The sequence below is a fragment of the Moesziomyces antarcticus genome, assembly GCF_000747765.1.
Source record: "Moesziomyces antarcticus DNA, scaffold: scaffold_v10002, strain JCM 10317, whole genome shotgun sequence".
NCBI classification, from domain to species: domain Eukaryota; kingdom Fungi; phylum Basidiomycota; class Ustilaginomycetes; order Ustilaginales; family Ustilaginaceae; genus Moesziomyces; species Moesziomyces antarcticus.
In genome coordinates, this window is record NW_014639008.1 from 1,050,859 (window position 1) to 1,071,744 (window position 20,886).

General features: G+C 61.6%; 5 protein-coding genes across 5 annotated transcripts; 2 read left to right on the plus strand and 3 right to left on the minus strand.

The window, feature by feature from the left end:
* Positions 1–59: 59 nt before the first annotated feature.
* PAN0_002d1273 (transcription regulator) lies at positions 60–1,658 on the minus strand (the record flags this gene model as incomplete). The annotated part of the gene is made up of 1 exon (XM_014803440.1): positions 60–1,658. One exon carries the CDS (start codon positions 1,656–1,658, stop codon positions 60–62), a length of 1,599 nt encoding a protein of 532 aa, XP_014658926.1.
* A 499-nt stretch (positions 1,659–2,157) lies between these two features.
* Positions 2,158–6,316, plus strand: PAN0_002c1274 (TBC1 domain family member 13-like; the record flags this gene model as incomplete). Its single annotated transcript, XM_014803441.1, has 2 exons — positions 2,158–2,502; positions 2,594–6,316. The coding sequence occupies 2 exons, from the start codon at positions 2,158–2,160 to the stop codon at positions 6,314–6,316; spliced, it is 4,068 nt and encodes a 1,355-aa protein (XP_014658927.1).
* Positions 6,317–6,399: 83 nt separating this feature from the next.
* Positions 6,400–10,455, minus strand: PAN0_002d1275 (uncharacterized protein; the record flags this gene model as incomplete). Its single annotated transcript, XM_014803442.1, has 2 exons — positions 6,400–10,080; positions 10,348–10,455. The coding sequence occupies 2 exons, from the start codon at positions 10,453–10,455 to the stop codon at positions 6,400–6,402; spliced, it is 3,789 nt and encodes a 1,262-aa protein (XP_014658928.1).
* Positions 10,456–11,198: 743 nt separating this feature from the next.
* Positions 11,199–17,489, plus strand: PAN0_002c1276 (uncharacterized protein; the record flags this gene model as incomplete). The annotated part of the gene is made up of 1 exon (XM_014803443.1): positions 11,199–17,489. One exon carries the CDS (start codon positions 11,199–11,201, stop codon positions 17,487–17,489), a length of 6,291 nt encoding a protein of 2,096 aa, XP_014658929.1.
* Positions 17,490–17,613: 124 nt separating this feature from the next.
* Positions 17,614–19,701, minus strand: PAN0_002d1277 (glycoside hydrolase; the record flags this gene model as incomplete). The annotated part of the gene is made up of 1 exon (XM_014803444.1): positions 17,614–19,701. The coding sequence occupies one exon, from the start codon at positions 19,699–19,701 to the stop codon at positions 17,614–17,616; it is 2,088 nt and encodes a 695-aa protein (XP_014658930.1).
* Between the last annotated feature and the right edge of the window lie 1,185 nt (positions 19,702–20,886).

Here is a 20,886-nt window from a genome sequence, read left to right on the forward strand (position 1 = left end):
ACGTCTGGAAAAACAATGGCGCCAAGCAAAAGCGGGTGGAGGCAGTTGCGCGCGCGCGCTCACTTGGAGTCGGGCTGGTTCCAGGAGAGGTAGCTCATGTCGCCGAGCTTCCTGGGCTTGATCAGATGGCGCGCGGTAAAGATGAGTCCGAGCAGCACCGAGAGCGCGGCGACGGCGATGAACGAGAGCCCCAGGAACGGATTGCGCCCGCCGACCCAGGACGAGGTGCTAAACACGACGCTCTTGGTGCCGTCAAACATGCTGACGGGATAGTTGTCGACGACCTGCAGCAGATACCGTCCCGGCTCCATGGCAGCCGTGTCGTTGCGCTTGTACAGCTTGCGGAAGGTGGGCAGACCGGCGACGCGCATCCACACCATGAAGTGCTCGTTCTCGCTCGGGTCGAACACCTGGCCGTCCGAGTAGCCGTTGGGGAAGCCAAACTCGCCCGTGGCGCCCTGCCAGAAGGGCGGCGGGACGATCTGATCGGCGGCGTACTTTGACTTTTTGTACTTGTCCTTCTCTCCGGGCCAGACGATGTTCTTTTCGCTCATGACGTACGTCTGGTTGGCCGAGTCGGAGCCGGCGACGTTGAGCAGCACGGGGTTGCTGAAGGTGTCGTTGAAGACCGAGTTGGCGATGAGGCCGCACGGGTAGTAGATCTTGTTGGTGGCGGGGTCGACGTCGACGGGCTTGCAGGTGCCGCCCTTGATGGTGCCGTAGGCGACCGAGTCGCCCTTGAGCTGGTTCGAGTCGATGGACTTGACGTAGCGACGGTGGTTCTGGTAGTAGTTGGTGAGCTTGTAGTAGAGGAAGACGCTCGAGTCGAGACGGCTGGGCACGCTAAAGTAGAGGTTGCACGTCTTGGAGCCGGCGTCCCAGGACCAGGTGGGTGGCTGGAAGTTGCTCGTATTCTTGTCGTGCAGCTGGTAGTCGTACTTGCTCGAGGGGATCTGCGCCTGGGTTGGGGTTGCGGGCGCGGTGGAGCACTGTGTGTAGTCGAGGGTGAACTCGTTGACCTGCTCTGCAAAGTAGTAGAGCACGGCGCCGATGGGCGCAAAGATAAGCGCCACCAGGAAGAAGGTGGGGAGGACGGTGCGCGGCGTGAGAATGGGCTGCCATGCTTTCAAGCGCTGCTGCTTGAAGGCGGTGTTGGCGGGTTTGCGCTGTGCGAACTTGCGCAGACCCTTTGCGGACGATGCGTCGCTGTCGGCGTCGTTGGTGGAACCGTTGCGGACGGCGTCACCGGCGTCGGTAGCGCGCGCATTCCTCTTGAAGATGGCCATGGCGGCGGTGACTCTAGCACGCTCAGCCAGCTGCGAGTGGCTGCGGGGTAAGTTGAAGGATTTACGTTGAGCCAGTCCACTGAGTGCCGAGCTGCGGAAAGATTGCTGTTTGACAGTCGAAGCGATCTGTGATGGGGCGGCGATGTATCGGTGACGTCTCTGGGGTGATGGGCGTGGACAGAGAAGGAGGAGCGCCGCCAAAAGCTCAGCTGCAGACTGCGAGTGCGATTGCGTGATGGATGGAGGAAGTGAAGTGGGTGCGGGATGGAGCCGAGCGAGGATGAAGTCGAGGTAGTGATGCGCGTGCGAACGAAGGTTGTGTGAGGGCGACCCTGAGAGTGGTGTGGCAGCAGACAGGCAGCAGACGTGCATCACACCCACGGCCCGGCCTCGAAAATCCAGCCTCCCCTCTCTCAAAATCATCAACTCGAGCTGGCTGTGCGTTGGGCCGCGCGCGTGCCCGAGTTGCTGCTCAAAATGGATGATGCGCTTGGCTGTGCTTCGGCCTCCTCTCCTCCACGGAATCTCACTCCCGGATTGCAGTCAGCAGGCAGTCAGTAAAAAAAAACAATCCAAAAAATCCACAGCTGCAGCTCGGAAGACCAACAACATCCGCTTCTCGCTGGCGGCACGGCGCGTTGGCCCCTGAGTGTGAGTGTGGCCAGTCAAGTTGTGCTTCGCCCAAGCATCTCGGACTGAGCCTATGTGTTCATGCTCTTCGACTCGAAGGGTCCTAAGCCCGCTTCGGTACTCCTGTCCCTGAATGCTTGGCAGTTCCGACCGAATGTCCGCCTTGGCCCTGCAACCATAGAGAGAGCATGGCCACGCTGCAGCTGCATGTCGATCATGGCTATACGCTCAATGCCGACATATGTCTGGCTTGCATCCGATGCGCCTCTATCTGCGAGATCGAGATCGCGTACAGGTGATCCCGATCCCCCGATCCCCTCAGTCGGCGCTTTCAAGCTCCGCCCCGGGCGTTGGTGGCGCGGTTGGAACGTCGGCTGCTGCTCTGTCTCAGCTTTTTATGCTCAACCAGCAGCTGTCGTCGGCCGTGCAGATCCCTCACGCCAGCCGCACAAGCCTTTTTGCAACTCAGACGGCTGTCCGACGTTCGTGCAGCACTTCTCGCTCCTACTTCATATCACGCACTCCACCACCGCCACCACGTCCACCACCACTCCCACCACCTTTACGTGTCGCCATCGATACCATAGTCTGTGGCCTGTGCGGCGCTTCGCAGCTCTCCCAACACACCCTCACAAACACACACACACACTTGGGCACCTCCACGCAGACGTCTACAGGCTCGGCGTCTCGACCGCAACGCACATGTCGCCCACTCTCACACCACCACCAAACGCACCATCATGAGCTCGTCCCAGCCTCGCGCCGGCGACGCCTCCCTTCTCCACCTCCTCGATCCCAACGACCTTCTTCCAGGACACACCACAGCAGATCTATACAGCCTCCGCCACTTCACCCTTCGCGGCGGTCTGCCAGATTCCCCGAGCTGGCTTCGCGCGCAGGCCTGGAAGGTGCTCCTCGGCTACCTACCTCCCGAGAAGAAAGAATGGCCTTCAGTCCTCGCCAAGAGGCGCAAGGAGTACTATCAATTCCTGTCAGATCTCTCGCCATTGTCTTCGTCCACACAGCAGCCAGTCCCTCCTCACCAAACCACCAACAACGATAGACTGCTGGATCAGATCTACAAGGATGTCGTGCGATCTCGCAAGAACGGATTCGCCTTTTACCAAGCATCGCCCAGACCGAGCGCCTCGTGTCCCATCGTCCCCACACCGACTCCCGATGACAATCAGCCGGGTACGAGCCTTGGCCACGTGCAGAGGCTATCTGCCAAGGACAATCTGCTGCACCGCTTGGCCGCAATCAGCCCTGAATACAGGCAGCAGCTCATGCTCGAGCGCACAACATCCACCACCAGCAGCAGCTCGAATGGCTCCAGACCGCCTCCACACGTCTTGCACCTCAATTCCAGCTTAAGCGTCTCCACCGCTCTCAACTTGGCAGCCAATGGTGCTCCCGATTCCTCCTCAGAACCAATCAAAAGTCCGCCAATCGTGCTCTCGCCGCCATCTCCAGGTGGACTCTCACGCGAATCGTCACGGCAGTCCTTCACCTCGGCTGACGACGCTCTCCAAAGCTCAACACACGGCTCCCACCAAGACGCCGACAACGATCATGCCTCGAAAAGCGCTATCTTCGACGCAGGCACCCAGCCACAGGACACCATTCATGGCGAGCGCAATTGGCATTCGCTCGTGCGCATCCTCTACATCTTTGCACTCCTCAACCCAAGCATCGCGTACGTCCAGGGCATGAATGAGGCGCTCTTCATCCTCCTCTACGTGTTTGGTTCCGCACAATATCCTTCGGCGACCTCCGCGAGCATCGCACCCAGCACCTCGCAGCAAAGCATCGCCGCAGCCGACGGAGAAAGGCCGTGGGACAACGACGCCGACCTCGCCGACACCACGACGCATGCCGAGGCCGACGCATTCTGGTGCTTCTCCACCCTCGTCGGCGAGATGCGCGAGCTCTACGACTTTGAGCGCGTCGAGCAGCAGAGCCGTGCAGGCGCACCGCTCGTCGCCGACCACCAGCCCTCGCAGACCGGCATGGCGGGGGCACTGCTGCGCTTCAGCCTGCGCATCAAGTGGCTCGATCCGCCACTCTGGCGCGATCTGCGCGCATCCAGCCTTGACCCCAGGCTGCCCTACTACTCGCTCCGCTGGCTCGCGTGCCTGCTCAGCACCGAGCTCTCGCTCCCCTCGGTGCTCAGGATCTGGGACGCGCTGCTGGCAGAGCAGGACTCAAACAGCGTCTCGGGCTCGGCCAAGATCGAGTTCCTGATCGACGTGTGTGCGTCGATGATCCTGCACATCAAGCCGCTGCTGCCCAGCAGCGGCGATGGGCACCAGCTCGAGTCCGACGGCTTCTCGGCTGGCATGCGTGTGCTCCAGGCGTATCCAGATGACGATATTGCGCCGGTAGTCGAGGCAGCGACACTGGTCAGACAGCGTCGCCTGGCGGCGGACCTGACCGGTGATGGGCCGCCCACCGAGCTGGACGACGGCGACGACTCAAATGCGACGCTGGCAGCTGTCAAGGCGAGGGCGGCGCAGGCTTGGCGCGAGTGGAAGAGCCCCACGCCCAGCAGCCCTGCGACACCCAGCCGCACCGTCCCGAAGGCGGACAGCGGTACGCCAACGACGAAAGGCGGCTGGCTCGTGTCTCGGGCGCGGGCGCGGCCGAGCCTGAGCGCCGAGGATGCCGACACCTCGACCACGAGCAGCGCCGACGGCGACACGTCCGACGTGTCCACCGCATCCAAGGGCTCCTTCAGCGGCTTTCTGGCCAAGTACGCCGAGGCGATGCAGAGCAGCGATGCGGCCGCCAATCTGTCCAAGGCGAGCACGAACCTGACCGCCAAGGCGCTCGCGCGCTTCGGTGACCGCTCGAGCCGCGAGTCGACGCCCGAGGCCTCGGTGCCGCACCAGCGCTACGGCTCGCTCGGCCGCGGTCTGCCGCTGAGCCCTCCGCCGTCCGAGTCGGGCGCGGGCGACTCGCGTGTGGCCACGATCGGCGCGATAGGAGCGAACTTTTTCGGCCGCAAGCGCACCAACACCGTCGAAGGCAGGTCGCAGTCGGCGGCGTTCCACTCGCCGCGCACGCCGGATATGACGCGCTGGTCGCGCGATACCATGCCGGACTTCCCGCTGCCGAACGTCTCGGACAGCCCGGCGGGGCGCATGGACTATGTCAACGCTTTCGGCAAACGCCTTAGCGTTGCGGCGAATGGCCGGTCCATGGCTTCGCCCGCTTCGTCGGTGGCGGGCGACGACAGTGGTGAGCGGCGCGCGAGCGAGAGTGCCGGCTCGGTGGCGCTGCCCAGCATGCGTGCTGCCGCGCGCATGGGCATCCTCCCCGCACGGTACCGCGAAGAGTCGGCAAGTCCACGTGCGGCAGTGGGGCCCAAGCCTTTGCTGCTCTCGCAGGCCGCGCGCCCACCGCGCGAGGGAAGCAGCGCCGGAACGCTCACGGTGGACGAGCCGTCGCGCAAGATCTCCTCGGGTCCCATGGGGCACAGCATGAGCAGGGAGAACAGCCACGAGACGAGGAGCAACACGTCGGCGTCGTTCAGTCGGCGCTCGTCGCGGTCCACCTCGGTGGCGGATAGTCGGCGCAGTTCGGTGGTCGATTTTGCAGACGCGGGCATGCCCGGGCTTGCAGAACCAGACACGCTGCCGCCACTGCCGAGTCTGACGGGCCAAAGTGCGGCGGCTACGCTTCCCTCGCGCTCGGGTAGCTTTGCCTCCGACGCAGGCCGACCGATTGTGCTCCAAGGTGGGGCCAAGGATGGCGTTGTTTCGGCGGGAGCATTTGCACGCGCGACCAAGGCTGAGGAGCGGCCCGAATTTGGCCAGGTGGCGAGTTCGTCCGATGTGCCGCTGGTGGCGGGCGCAAGCATCGGGCGCCCACGCGGGGCGAATCGCCAGCGCACCTCGAGCTCCACCGTCGAATCGGCCGTATCCACTTCCGGATCGCTCGGCAACAGGGTGTCGAATCGCAGCAGCCAGACGACGAATGCGGACGCCAGTGTGGGCCCCGTCCTCAATGAGGAGTTTGTCGACGAACCTAGTGGGATGGAAGATTGCAGTGCCGAAGAGTGGAGGCCTGGTCATGCAGTCGCGCTGACAGATGCCACTGAAGAAGCAGTGCGAAAGTACACGCTGACCGACCAACCAACGACCAAGGAGCCACCTTCTACAGCAGGGCTGGTTAGGACAAAACGCTACGTCAAGAACCGCCAAATGTCCACAGCGAGCACGGCTAGCACTGCCCGTCGTTCGGCTCTCCGCCTCTCAAATCGCTCGTCCATCGATCCCACCGCAAATGCAGAGGTTGAGGAAGCGGGTGTAGAAGCCGGCCTAGACTCGCTCGCTCTCAACGGTTCAGAACCCCCACGCGCACCTACGCCATCGACAGACCGCAGCACATTCATCTAGACCTCGGCTCCACCTTTTCGCTCTCTCGCAATCCCTTGCATTTTGTCGTTTTCATCATTGATTCAAGCTCCGAGTTCGTGGGCCTAGGCATCGGCTGAGCCGAGTGCGCGACTGAGACGACGCGAGGCAAAGCGGCCGATGCTGCCGATGCTTCCGACGACCGAGGTGTCGTGCGCGTCCTGCGTCTGGTAGCGCGGGGTCTGGCGCGGGGTGCCCATGTCTTCGAGCACCGAGCGGCGCGCCGGCGACCCAAGTTGCTCCTCCGACGGCCGCTTGATGTGGCGAGGCGGTCGCGGAGGCGGCTGCGGCTTCGAGAGTGATGTGCTGGGATCGGCAGACTCGGTATGCATCATCGTGTGGCGCCGCTGTGGGACGCCGTCGCCGGGCCGCAGCGTGTCGAGCTGAGACGCGAGTGCGTCGACGATGCGCGAGCCGCGCGTACCATGCACCCGATCCGTCCGCAGCTCTGAGCCGAGTCGCACCGTCTCCTGGCTCGGCGAGAGAGCGTCACCGCTCGCGATGCGGCCAAACTCGTCGGTGACGCCGTTCAGACCCAGCTCGCCAATGGTGCTGCCGTCGCTCTCGGTCTGCGATGGGAGGCGCACGCCATTGCCCAGCGCCTCTGGGCTCGAGGCTTCGACGCTCGACGCCGACGCGGTGGATGCCGCCGATGCCGGCTGACCCGAGGCAGTGGCATTCGAGATCGAAGGATTGCTCAGTCGCGGTCGGCGCGGCGTGAATGCCAGCGGCGCTCGGGTAGTGCCAGTAGCGCCTGCACTTGCTCCTGGTGCCATCTGCGGCGCTTCACTCGCAGGGAATGGCCGGCCGATGGTACTGCGTCTGGACGCCAGCGGCGAGTCCTGCGACCCTTCCTTCGGCAGCTGAAGACGTTCCACGCGCCGCTGTGCCGCTGCGGAAGACGGCGACAGCTCGGACGTTGACCTGGCATGGTTCGTCGAATGTCCCAGCGACGTCATCGACCGGATCTGCGACGCGGTCAGCATGTTGCCGCGCTCTGCACTGCCCGTCCCGCGGGAAGACTTGGCCTGCAGGGAAGGCGAGTCGGTATGCAGACTCGAACCTGGCCGCATCGAAGACTTTGCTCGACGCAGCAGATGTGCATCCGAACCTGCTTCAGCAACTCCAGCGCCGATGCGCGAGAATGGACGCGGAGAGTGTCCGATCTCGACGAGCGCCTGATTGAACTGTGCCTGGCGCCCTTTTTCCGTGCGATCGAGCAAGAAGAGCAGGTCCTGGATGGCGCGCGCCTGCTCGAGGACGAGCTTGTTGACAAATGCCAGCCCTTCGTCCAGCTGGCCGAATGCCTCGGTAGCTCCGTCTCCCGGCTGGCCAAGCAGGTGCTGTTCAGTGGCGATCGGGTGCAACGCCGACAGCTCGGCCCACATCGTAGATGTGCCTCTGACAATCGCCCCGAGCAGCTCTACCGTTCGAGTGGTGTGGGGCCCTGCCGCGATTCCTGCTTCTGCGTCGACCGGCGCCTTGTTGTAAAGCGCCTCGTACTGAGCTAGACGGACGGCGAGGTTGCGGATCGGTGCCGGCTCTTCCACTTGTGGTGCATGTCTATCCCCTGCAAAATGGTTCTCGTGAGCCGTACCCATAGCCGTTGCGCTTCGTTGTGGTACGCCAAGACGCTGACTCGTGGCGGCGCGTAGAGCGACGAGGTCGTGGAGGCGCTGAGCCGTGTCGGACGAATGGGCCGGATCGGCCGAGGGCCAGGAGCGATCATAGCGAGACGGCTGAGGGTCTGTTGAAGGATGCTGTGGCAGGTACGGAGATCGGAGAGCGTCAACCGGCGACCTGTGCAGGCCGAGCACCGACTGGGCGCGTACCGAGCCCAACGGCGGCGACCTGAGATCCAGCGACGACCGTGCGGGAGCCAGCTGCGCGTGAGCTCGCATCGAGGCAGATGCGGGCGGGCGCTTGGCAAAGACGGGACCTCCACGCCCGACAGCCAGGTTCCCAATCTGGTGACGGAGTGTGTCCATAGCTGCGTCGTCCGCGCGCTTATGATGACTGTACAATGCTCTCGACCGGTCAGAGGAGGTGGTCAAGGAGGAGGAAGCCTCGGTTTTGATTGATGGACTGTACGCGCGCGCGCCTCCCGCTGCCGTTGCTGGGCTAGGCGCATCGTCGGAGAAGAGGTCGGGGCCGTGTTGTCGGCGCATACCGACGCGAGAGGCGGCGCGATGCAGCTCCGATGCGCTGCTCGACGACTTCTGGGAGCGGTTGGAGGAGGTGGAGGAGAGTTTGCGCGCGCGAGCCTCTTCGCTGGGCGAGCCCATATCAGAAGGATGCGGCGTGCGACGCGCGGAGCTGGATGGCGTGCTGTGCTGGGATGCGCGGTGGAGGTAGCGTTGTGCCGAGCCGGAGTCGACCGAAATGCGGCTGCGTTGAGTGCCGAGACGTCCCTCGTAGTCCGCCGGCGAGGCTTCTTCAGCCGCCGCATCCGAAGCGTATCGCCGACGTCTGGGTGATGTGTACGCATGCGTGCGTGGTGCCGCGCCTTCCTCGCGAATCTCGTTCAAGCTGTCACGTCTTGTGGAAAGAGGACTGTGCGGCACAGAACCGCCTTGAGACTCTCGGGAGGATTTGGCGTCAGAGACCAACTCTTCGCGCTCTTCGCTCCCAGCCGAGTCGTCTGGCTCGCTGGTTTGGCGCTGGTGTGCAGCACGGTAGGCTCGGCGGATCTCCTTGTCTGGCAAACGGAACTCGGCAGGCATAGGGCTGCGACTCGAAGACGCCAGGCTCGGCGACGCTCGATCGTCAAGGGAGCGTCGTGCTGAGGCGCGTCCCGACGTCCTGGCCAGTCTCCTGACTGAGCCGGACGAAGTGTCACCGATATCGGCGTAGCGCGAGGATCTGGCCGAGAATGGCGTGGAAGGCGAGGCAGCACCGTCTCGGCGCGTGTGGGTGCGCGACCCGGACCTTGCCTGCTCAAGTCCGTGTGCTTCGGCGTCGTCGAAGCGAGAGGAAGCGACGGAGAGAGAGGTGGATTTGCGCGGAGAGTACTTGTGAGGTGTGGTGCGCGGGAAAGGATGCCTTTGGTCTGCTTCGTCGTCGTGACCGGCGGGGCCGTCATTGTCGCCGCGATCAAAAGCCATGCGGGACTCGGAGCGGATCTGCGTGACATCGCGCAGATGCATGTCGCTTCGATGCGGTCTCCTCTCGCCGGGCGAGTTGACAGAGTCGGCGCGTGCAGACAGGGAGGAGGAGGCGCGAGGGGCGTGTGGAGACGTGCTGGACTGCCTGGAGGCCGAGCGGGTTCTATCGTCTGTGTCGTCCAAGACGGGTGCGTTGGACCCATTAAGGCGTGCGGAAGACATGGCGTCCGAGTCGTTCGTCATCGTCGGATGGATGCGCGATAGGTGAGTTCGGAATGTGCCGCTACCAGGCTGCTGCGGACTGGTGGCAGCCAGGGTGGCGCTCCCGTCGGTGTTGGTGGTGGTGGTGTGGGAGGAGGCGACAGAGGGAGAGCGCGACTCAGCAGACGTCAGGCGGGTGTGACGCGGCTGCAGGTGCTGCGACGAGACGGATTTGCGGCTGGACGGTACCTCAACGCGGAGCAGCGCGTCGTTCGGGTCCTTGCGGGCGCGTCCGTCGCTTCCGCTCAGACTGATTGTCGGTTCGCTGTGCGGTGGCGTGGGAATGCCGCAGGGCCTTGAGTCGGGCCTGCCGACCGACTGCGTAGAGTATTGATCCGATCGGAAGCGGATTGCGTCGAAGTTGGACCTAGAGCCAGCGGGCTGCATCGATCAGAGCTGCAGGGGTCTCCGATTTTAAGCTTTACCTCGCTGAGCTTGTTCAAAAGCTAGACCGAGGAGAGTCGACACGGCCACGGCCTATGCGAGACGACGAAGCTCCGTTGGGCGGACGCAGCTGGCAGATCACCAACCTTGCGCAAGGCGATGAATGCTGTGCGTGAGCGTCTTGATGGATAAGTCTGGAAAGCGTTAGTTCCGGATAGTTGCGGTGCGGCTCCAGGCTGCAAATACACTCGCGAGCGGAAGGACCGCGTCCAGAAAGACGACGACGGCGGCCAGCGATGCGTCGGATGGACCGATGTTGGTGACGAGAAGTGACAACGCATCTGCTGGCCTGCGGACGGTGTTGGAGTGCATATTTTCATGGAGAGGTCTCCGACTTCCGCGCCCCTTTCCTCTCGCGTTACGGCTGGACCCTCTCTCGCCTATGTCGGGGGCGCGAATGAATTTACCGGCAGGGCCGATACCGCTTGCTCCCCTCGCTTGCATCCGATATCCGCTTTCGTGTGTCGGCTTGTGCTCTCGTTCCCTTCCCTTCCGACCGCTGACGGCGTCCCAGACTATGTTCAACAAGCGGAAGGCCCCCGACAGCCCCAGTAGCTCTACGACTAACTAACGCCTTCCTTCCGCGTGCACGAGCCTCTCTCGCCTCGCAGCCTCATGCAGGAGAATGAAGTCGGCGCTAGGCAGTTCGCGCGACGCGTTGAATTTTGAGGGGTGGGAACTCGATGTCACGAAACCTAACAAGGTCCAAAATTGGGCTGGAGAGAGCTGCGATTGTGACAGACACATGTGGAGAAGGCGCAGCAGCATGGACCCTGAGCTGAGTGGGTGCTGGGGCCCACGCAGCCACTCGCCGTTCCTCAAGACGGCCGACTTGAAGCTCGGCACACCTTATCTCGGGCCTCCTCCAGCTCCAAGATCACATCGGCATCGCCTCCCCCCTTCAGCAGCTTTGCGAACGGCGCTGCAGCTCCTTTTTCGTCCATCCGTCTCTCAAAGCGGGTGATGGAAGAGCCTGCTTCGCCTAGCCACACCACACCGAGCATGTGCCACAGTCGGTGAACGCACAAGCTCCGGGCCTCCCGTCGTTGGCCGCGATGGCATCATACTTTCTGCCTTCCTTTCTCACCGGCTGGGAGCTGCCCTCCGTATCAGCCTTCTCGCTCTCGGCCAATCTGCAAAAGAGGATTCTTTCGTATCTCCTCAAGAGGACGCTCGGTCACTTTGTCGATGGAGGCCAGCTCGACCCGACTCAGCTCGACGCAGGCATTGGAAGCGGCAGGATCGAGATCCGCGACATCGAACTAGATGCAGCTGCACTGAACCAGCGCCTCGCCTCCCTCCCGGTCTCCGTCGCATCCGGCCGCATCGCAAGGATCCTCATCCAGCTTCCCGTGCCCAATTTCTGGAGTGGCGAGCTTTCCGTGCTGGTCTCTGGCATCTCTATACGTCTGGAGCCCTCGCTTTTCGAAGCGCCATCCTCAGACTCCTTCGCGGAGGGCCTTGCTGCCTCCTTTGCCAGTGCAGCCAGCGAGATCCTCTTCGAAGATGAAGAGGCAAAGGATCTCGAAGAGTCCATCCATCAATCCATCTCTGCAGACACGCCAGCCGATGCCCATAAGGCCGACGACGACCAACCAGGGTCTCTGATCGCATCATATATCGAGGCTCTCCTCACACGACTCAAGATCACGGTCGAGAATGTCGATATTGCGCTTGTTTCTGACGATGTCGAGCTTTCAATCCGTCTCCAGAGTGCAAACGTGCACAGCTCCAACACCCGCAGCGAACGAGCCCCAGACGAGCCGCTCAACGTCGAGGCTGTAAAGTCAGATGTATCTAGCTCATCAACGGCCCCCCTACCAAGTCTCTTCAGCGACACTACGAGGACGCTTCAGCTCCTTGGCCTCGAAGTGTGGCTCCAAGATCGTCGCAACGTTGGCACCGGCGACGAACGGGATTCTTCATCTTCCTCAGACACATCGGCTGAGGATGATTCTCAAGAGGAGGGGCGCTTACCGAACATGAACATGGACCAATCTATAGCATCCCTTCAAGAATCATCTGCCAGCCTATACCAGAGCGCCATCGAAGAGGACACCACCTCAGCCGGTATCGCGGACCACGCAGACAGCAAGCGTTCGGATCTGGTCGACCGCACCGAGCCTCTGCGTCAGATAAACTCTACGCATCTCTTGTTCAGCATGGGCCAAGAGCCTGTCATCGTGACCTTGAAGACTGTCAAAGAGCGGCGACAAATCCAGGACGCGGGCGCCTCTTCCCGCCGCGCGGTTCAGCGCCTCGTCCGAACCACTACCAGCATGGACGTGCAGATCGGCAACGTCGCCTCCATCCTATTCATCGAACATCTAGGGCTTCTGATGATTCTCATGCGACGTCTTGCGCGCAGGTACGAACAAAGCAGCGATTTGCAAGCCTCTCCAACAGATCAGGTCAAACACTCGCGACCATCTTCACGCGCATCATCCGGCCGAAGCATCGACTTTGGCTGTCGTGTTAGCAGTGTGAACATCATACTGGGCTACGACGATGCGATCAAGGCAAGCGGCGTCATGGGTTCGATTCACGCTTTCTGGGCGCGGCCCTCCCGTTTCCACCCTGACTTTGGACACCTTCGCATGCGATGCGACGGGTTGGCCGTCGGGTTCAAAGGTAACGTAGGCAGCACCGCCCTTCCTTCCGGACCACCCAGCATCAATGTCACTGTCGATGATATCGGCGTGTTCGAGCATTTGCCAAGCAGCCTCTTCCAGCATGCACCCCCCGAAGCGTCGCGCGTCCTGCCTATCCTCCTACTGGATCCGAACCTCGTTCGCGCGAGCGAGTGGGATACGGCAGCTGGTAAGCATCCTCGCCATGATTACGCAAGAAGCACAGTCGATGTCTTCGACTGGCGCTATAGCGTTCCGCAGGCAACAGCCTACCAAGCCGCTTCAAGCTCGTCTCAAGACTCCCCCCGTGCCACGCGTTTCCGAGCCTCCGAGCCGCGATCCGCCTCATCCCAGGTGGGGCAGAGTCCTTACTACCGGGCGTCCTACGGGGAACGTGGATGGAAATTGAAATCATCGTCAAAGTCCAGCAACACCTCGCCGGGCCCTACTCCGGACCCCGCGCAGCCGTACGTCAGAGTCTCTGTGACGCCAGCATCAGCGCAAGGTCGTCGGGGTCATATCGTCGTATCTCTGGCTCCTGTCCATTGCTTTGTTGATGCGTCGCTGGTGACAAGGCTTTTGCCGGCGCTGCACAAATTCGCCGGTGCCCAGATTGCTGCTATGCAAGCAGAAGCCAGATCAAGCCGCTTTATGGATGGATCGATCGCGACACTAGCATCCAGCATCGCCACGCTTCAACCGTCGGCGTCGGATCTTCTCGACGACATGGCCTCCCAGTCGAACGCCGTGGAGCAGGGCGGATATGATCTCGATGTCAAGGTCAGCTTCGTGCGAACAGAGATCAGGACACCGCAAGTATCCTACAATGCTACCGCTCTCGCTGGATGGGACCTGCGCAGCGCGAGGCAATTTGGGCTCGACAAGCGAGCCGGCGTTTTGGTGGTTCAGGTACAGGATCTGGAGGTACGTTCTGGACCATCTTTGGAAGACAAGCCGCGCCAGAACGTCCGATTCGCTCAGCACCAGACATGGCCGCGTCCGGCAGACAAGGATGCGGTCATAACCGGCTGCATTTGCGCCAAAAAGGTCTCAGCCTTCCTCGGCCTACCTGCTGATACACGTGCGCTGGTACTGGTCTCCATGGATGCGCTCGATGCAGAGAAGGGTGCGAATGGCCCCTTTGCAGATTATGATGCGGGATCGCTTCCGCAGGTCCAATTCTCGCGCATCTCGATGGGACGAGTTCCCGCAGTGGGCTCATTGCCAAGTGACGAAGCGCAGAATCGCTGCAAGATCATTTTGCCTTCTGTCAAAGTCGAGCTCGGCAAGCGACAGCTCGATTCGCTCCAGTATATTGCAGATGACCTCACGCAGTTGGCGACTATCTGGGGCGCTGATGACCCGGATGACAACTCTGCTGATGCTGAAGGACTCAAAATCCTGGGCAGCCGCTTCTTTGGCAGTCGAGCGGGCATGTCGGTCATTTCCGCCAGCACCGACTCGACGGCAACCGCCACTGCCAGAGCTAACAACACCAACTCGTTGCTTCATGCCACCATCATTCGAGCTTCCATCCGCATCTGGCTCCCGCACCTGGAGGGTGGCGATGAAACCCTCGCAACAGGGGCAGGGAGTACGTCCAAGAGCCTCCTTTTGTTAGCCTCGGACTTTGAGGTCCTTCTGAACAGCGACAAAGTACGAAACACCACGCGCATTGAAGCTCGCGTTCCCGAGATGCAGCTCAGCGTAGAGGAGAGGATCTTGGCCGACCAGACCTCGAGCTCAGTGCTGGCAGCCCGCACAGCGGAAAGAGATCTCGACACACGCGGCCACGACAACATGCTAGTGCTCGTTCTCGAAGCTTACACCGAGCCGGGCACTAGCTATCGAGAACAGAACGTCGAGGTCGTGATCGGCGCGGTCAAACTGTCGCCCTGCTTCGACAAGGACCTTGTTCCGAGGGTGAAGCGGCTGCTGAAAGCTCCAGCAGGCGTGTTCGAGAATGTCGAGCCAAATGAAGTGACGCGCATCAGCTTCAAGGCCAAGGACTGCTCTGTATACGTGGCTCCTCCGGACACAGCACAGCGTGCCGTGCTGTCGATCGACGAAGCATCGGTCAAGACCAAGCTCACATCGCACGCGCCCAAGACTTCCGTCAAGCTGGCCGTGGCCAACGTAGACTTTTGGGCAATTGAGTCCGAAGCAGGCCTTGCCACAAAGGGCTCTTCAGTACCACAACGGGCCTCACAGTATTGGGCCCACCGAGGGTTTGCCCGCGTTCTCCACGTTTCAGAGTCGAAGGGCAGCATCCATCTCACGTCCATGACTCGGCCGGAGGTGGATGTGAGGATCACCAAACTTCGCGTCAAGGTACAGATGGCAGCCGATACCCTGGAAGTGGTCACGGGCATCGCTGGCTCAATCTCGTCTCTGTCGACGCCCTCGTCTGCCCAAGCCAACGCAAAAGCAGGTTTCAAGGCTTCACCAAGGCTTCACAATATCGAAGACCAGCAGCTTCACCCGCAGTCATCAGCGTCAAGTCCAACGACGCCATCCGACGGCCACTTTGACAAGATGGCTGAATTGATGTCGGGAATCGAGGACGATGCGTACCGTCATGCGGTGCCTCTGCCCGTAGCTGTAGACCTCGTCGACGACGACGTGCCGTCCGACGCCACTTTCCTTGGGGCGAAAGGACGATACCATCCTGAAATCGTCGAGACGACGCTCGACGCCGACGAGTTTTTCGGTGGAGAATCCGTTGCTTCGTTGTCGCTGGCTGCGCCTCGGACGGACACCGTCATCTACGCGGATGACGATGTCACCGTGCGCCTTCTGGACCCGAAAGGCATCCGCCCCGTGCAGGGGTATTTCACAGACCCTCAACTGCGTCCGCAGGTAGAGTCTGCGCTAGGCCCAGCCGCAAGCTCGGTTCGTGTTCGCGTAAGCGATTTTGATATGTCGTTGCGTCTACACTCTGGTTACGACTGGGCAACGACGCGCCAGGCGGTGGAAAGCGAGGCCAAGTCGGTCAGAAGGCGGCTGCAGAAGATCAAGCAGCTGCTGGCTGACGGGCAGGTTCCGGACGACAGCGTCGAGGCGGCGACGAGCAATCTTCTCGACTCAGTCCATATCAGCCTACCGCAGCTTCCTTCGCAGATGGCACCTGAGGAGATGATGCAAGCTGTACAAGACGAGCTGGGCCACCACTCCGACTCTGACGACGATGACTCGGCCTCTTGGCAAACGCTGCCGGCTCCACGATCTGGACAGTCATCGTTGCAACCGTCTGCTCAACCAACGACGGCTACGCCTGACTCGGGTCGCCATGCCAAGTTGCAGCGCTCCGCACGCTCGCTGATCGACTTCAACTTCCGCGGCCTCGAGGTAGAATTCGACCAAGCCGATCCGTCACAGCCGAGCCACATTGCCTCGCGCATCGCCGTCACCGCGCGTCGCTTCGAGATCATCGACAACATCCGCACCTCGACATGGCAGACGTTCCTTACCGAGATGCGCGATCAGAATGCGGCCGTGCACCGCGATGCTGCGGGCAAGATGGTGCGAGTCGAATTGCTGAATGTGCGCCCGCAAGGCGGGGCAAATGCGGATGGGATCGCGTTTGAAACGCCCGAGGTCCGAATGCGCGCCAAGATCTCCCCTCTCCGTCTCCACGTCGACCAGGACGCACTCGACTTTTTGAAGAAGTTCTTCACCTTCAAACCGCCCGGACGCAAGACGGTGCCTGTCGAAGCGTCCGCTGGAACGGTGCTGCCGTTCATCCAGTTCGCCGAGGTGTTGCCGATCAAGATCAAGCTGGACTACAAGCCGAAGCGGGTGGATTACAATCTGCTGCGGCAGGGCAAGACGATCGAGATGATGAACTTCTTCCACTTTGAAGGCTCGGAGATGGTGTTGCGTCACATCACCTTGCGAGGGATCAGTGGATGGCCGAGGCTGTTTGATTCGCTCAACGACATTTGGACGCCGGATGTCAAGGCGAACCAGCTCGCAGACTTTTTGTCGGGCCTGGGTCCGATCAGGAGTTTGGTCAATGTGGGAGCCGGGTTGGCGGACCTGGTGCTGCTGCCGATCGAGCAGTATCACAAGGACGGTAGGGTGTTGAGGGGCGTTCAAAAGGGTGCGACGAGCTTTGCCAAGAGCACTGCGCTCGAGGCGGTCAAGCTGGGCGCTAGGCTGGCGACGGGGACGCAGGTCATCCTGGAGCAGGCCGAGCACATCCTGGGCGGAGAGCTGCCGGAAACGGTCACGGCTCGTGCGGTGGGGCCGGAGGGAGAGAAGCAGAGCTACGAATCGCTCAGCGAAAGCATCATGCTCGGATCCACTGCGGACGTGGGGGCTTCGTGGATGGGCCAAGCAGGCGATCAGGCCGATGGCGAGGTTCCGGCAGTCAGCAAGTACGCCATGCAGCCCGATGGGATGCGCGATGCGCTCACGCAGGCGTACAGCGGTCTCACCGAGGGACTCACCGCAGCAGCCCAAACCATCCTCGCCATCCCCATGGAGGTGTACGAGCCCGAGACGTCCGACCGATCCGGACCATCTACCGGCGCAACAGGAAGACCTATCGTCAAGGCAGTGCCCATCGCCATCCTGCGCGGCGCAAGGGGCGCCACCCACGCCATCGCAAAGACCATGCAGGGCGCCCAGGTCTCGCTCGGCGACTCGGAAAACGCGCGCGAGCGAAAGTACAAGCTGCCCACCTCCCGAACCGCCGCCCGTCGCCAAGGCTAGGATATTCACATCGACCTCAACTTCGCTCTTTTCGATTGAATCAAACAAACAGCATTGAATTCCCTTGAATGTAACTTGCAGTGCCAGATGATGCGGTCTCTCTACACGAATGTCGCGTGCGCGCTCAGTTCTTGGCCTTGGAGACGTAGCTCGAGACGAGGAAGCTGATGGCGTTTTCGGCGGCCTTGACGCCCTGGACGAACTGGGCGTTGTACGCGGCGCGGTCGGACGTCTTGAAGCGGCCGGCGTCAAGGTAGGCCTTGAACGTGTCCTGCTGGTACTGGGTGGCGAAGCCGAGGCGCGAGAGCGAGTCGGTCGACGCAGCCAGGATGCGCGAGGTGTAGAAGCCGTCCGAGAAGCCGCGGTCGGAGACGCTCGCGTTGGTGGCGGCACGTCGCTCCTGCTGCACAACGCGGGCGGCGCGCGAGGCGAAGCCGCCGACTCCGCGGGCGGCTACAGCACTCTCGGCGGCGTCGGCAGCTGCGGGCGTGAAGAGCGAGTTTCCGAAACCGTTGGGGCCGACCAGGGTGAACGGGTCCTCGTCCTCCTCACCGGCAACGACGAGGAAAGACTTGCCTGCGGTGGCCGAGGTGCCGTTGGTGGGGAGACGGACGCGGCTGATGTCGGTGCGCAGCGAGGCAAGAGGCGAGAGCTTGTCGCCCGTGGCGTTGGCGATCCCGGCGAGGGAAAGCTTCGACATGGGGATGCCCCACGACGAAAAGTTGCCAGACAGGAACTTGTTGGCAGCGCTCTGGAAGCACCAACCCGAATTCTGGTCACAGTTCTCCATCTTGTACGACCAGAAGGTCCAGCCTGCACCGGTGGTCTGCCAGATATCCTGTTGAGTCTGGCAGAACTCGGTCTGGTCCCTGTTCGGGTTCTGACTGCCCTGGATCGAGCTCCACGCCAGGGCGCACGACCATTCGCCGACGATGAGGTTGCGACGCGCCACAGCGGACTGCTGAACAAATTGGTTCATGATGGATCCGTCGAGCTTCGAGATGTGGCCCTGTGCCGACAGGGCCTGGTCCTGAGGGGTGTAGACGTAGTAGGCGTGGTGGTCCGAGACGACAAAGTCGGATCGCTTCTGGACGAATGCAGCGCCCTTTTCGAGGACGAAGGCATCGTGGAAATAGAGCGGAATGGTCTTGGCATACGGCGAGGCTGCGCGCATGGCGTCCATGGCGGTGGGCAGCCAGGTCCAGTAGCTGTCGCGGTTCTGGGGCTCGTTGAGCAGCTGGATGCCGATCACGTTGGTCACGTCCGAGATCTCGTTGGCGATCCAAACGAGAATCTCGGTGGTAAGGTTCTGATTCCACGAGTTGTACCATTGGATGTTGCCGTCGTTGAGACCCGAGTGGGCCTGGCCGTTTTGCGAGCCGTACGCGCCGTGCAGGTCGACGATGACGCCAATGTCGTACTTGGCGGCCCAGTTGATGGCACGTGCGACGTAGCGCCAACTGTACTCGTAGACAGAGCTGTACTGCTCAAAGGGACTGTAGTGGGTGAAGTAGGGTCCTACGGACCAGTAGCCGATGGGGAGGCGCACCGTATTGATACCCATCTGGGCGAGCTTCCTGAAGTCGTCTTCGGTGATCCAGGTGTCCCAGTGCTGCTCCATGTAAGCGCGGGCAGAAGAGAGACCGTCTCGCGAGGTGCCAAAGCCGTCGAGAATATCGAACTCGGCCTGTTTGGTGCCCGTGGCACACGACATGAAGCCACCCTCCATCCAGCCCTCCTGTACGAACCACGAGCCGAGGTTGACGCCCTGCTGCTGGCGGTATCGCATGATGGTCGCCTTGACCGGGTCAAAATCGGGGAATACGGGGGCTGGGAGCTTGTCCCAGCCGCCATTTGGCGTGTATCCGGCGGAATAGGGGCAGTTGCCTGGACCGACCGAGCGGGACGAGGCGAGCTTGCGACCGTCGGCGCTCGTGGTCTGGTTGGCAGCATCGACAGGGATGAAGAGAGTGGAAGGGACACCCCAGTCCGAAGTCTTGTGCGTTGCGGACCAGTCGGTGGTGGAACCGGTCTTCTGAACCTGGAACGAGTTACCCTTGCTGTTGAGGGCATTGCGACCCTGACCAGAACTGGCGATGGAGGTGCTCTGGTTGGCGGTGGGAAGCTGCGGGATGGGCTTGTAGTTTGCAGCCGCTAGGGAGAGGGCACTAGCGACCGTGTTGAGGCTTGTGTCACGTGGAAGGAGCCTCATGATCGAAAAGCTCTGTCGAGGTACGGGGAAGGTGTAAGAAAGAGTGTCGGGCTAGACGATGGATCTGAAGCCAGTCCAGATGCAAGGTCTTGGGAAAGAAGTCTACTGCGTCGGAAGAGGAAAGGAAAGGACAGAAAGGACGCAATAGCGAGGACCGGCCTCGGGAAGACGACAAAGGAGCAAAGAGAGTGAAGTGGATGATGGTGCAAGGACAAGGGGAACGGAAAGGACGCAGGGCGAGCGTTCGTCTGCTTTTAAAGGAGCCCGCGAGGAAGGCGCCAACTAAGCGAGAGCGGAAACCTGGACCAAGAAGGGAAAGAAGGCTGAGTCGGCCCCTCTCGCCACGCCCCAAGGAGCCGACAACGAACGAGGCGGGAGAAGGGCTGCCAAGAGGCGATGCATTCAACTTCTCCTGAAACCGACACTGCAGCGAGCGGCCGCCCTCCATCGGCTAAGCCGAGCGGGGCGCAATCCCGTCGAGACGCCAAGCGCCAATGCGGGCATGGTCATGCAGCTAGGCCAATGCAGAAGCAATTTTAAGGTCTAGACTGGTGTTGAGCATGCTTTTACTGTGTGAGTGAGCAACACAGTAGCCCGTCATGGTGATGCGGAGGGCGGATGCCCGAGGAGGGACAGGTGTTCAACATCCAAGCTCGAAGGGGCGGCAGCTGACAAGTGCTTGGCTTTCATTGCCCAGACCCTTACGATTCCGAGACACTTAGTGGGCGCTTCGCTTGTCCGAAATGTGTTAACCAGCAGAGTGACGCTGCTGCCTCGACGATCAAGGATGCGGTCCTGGCCACCAAGCTGACCATGCGGATCTTGGCAGAAGTTGACATGTCGCGCCCCTCCGTCAAAAGTCGCGCGAAGAATTCAGGCTGGGCTTTCCCGATCCCTCCACGGCCCCGATTTCCAAGTGTTGGTCTCAGCGCGCGCGTCGCTTCTTCCGAAAGCAGGCTAAAGCAAGGTGGCCTTTCGGGTATGCCCACGCCACGCACAGAGAGTGCGCCACGAAGCCTAGCCTGTGATTCGCGGATGGCCAGTTCCGGGTCGGGCCGCCTTTTGATTGTGATTGCTCGGTGGCAGCGCTTTTGTGTGCCTGGTCTGGCCCCTTTGTGACGTTTTGGGCGTGGGAAGCGACACGCACGCACGCACACATGATGGCCAAAAAATGCCCCGGTCTGC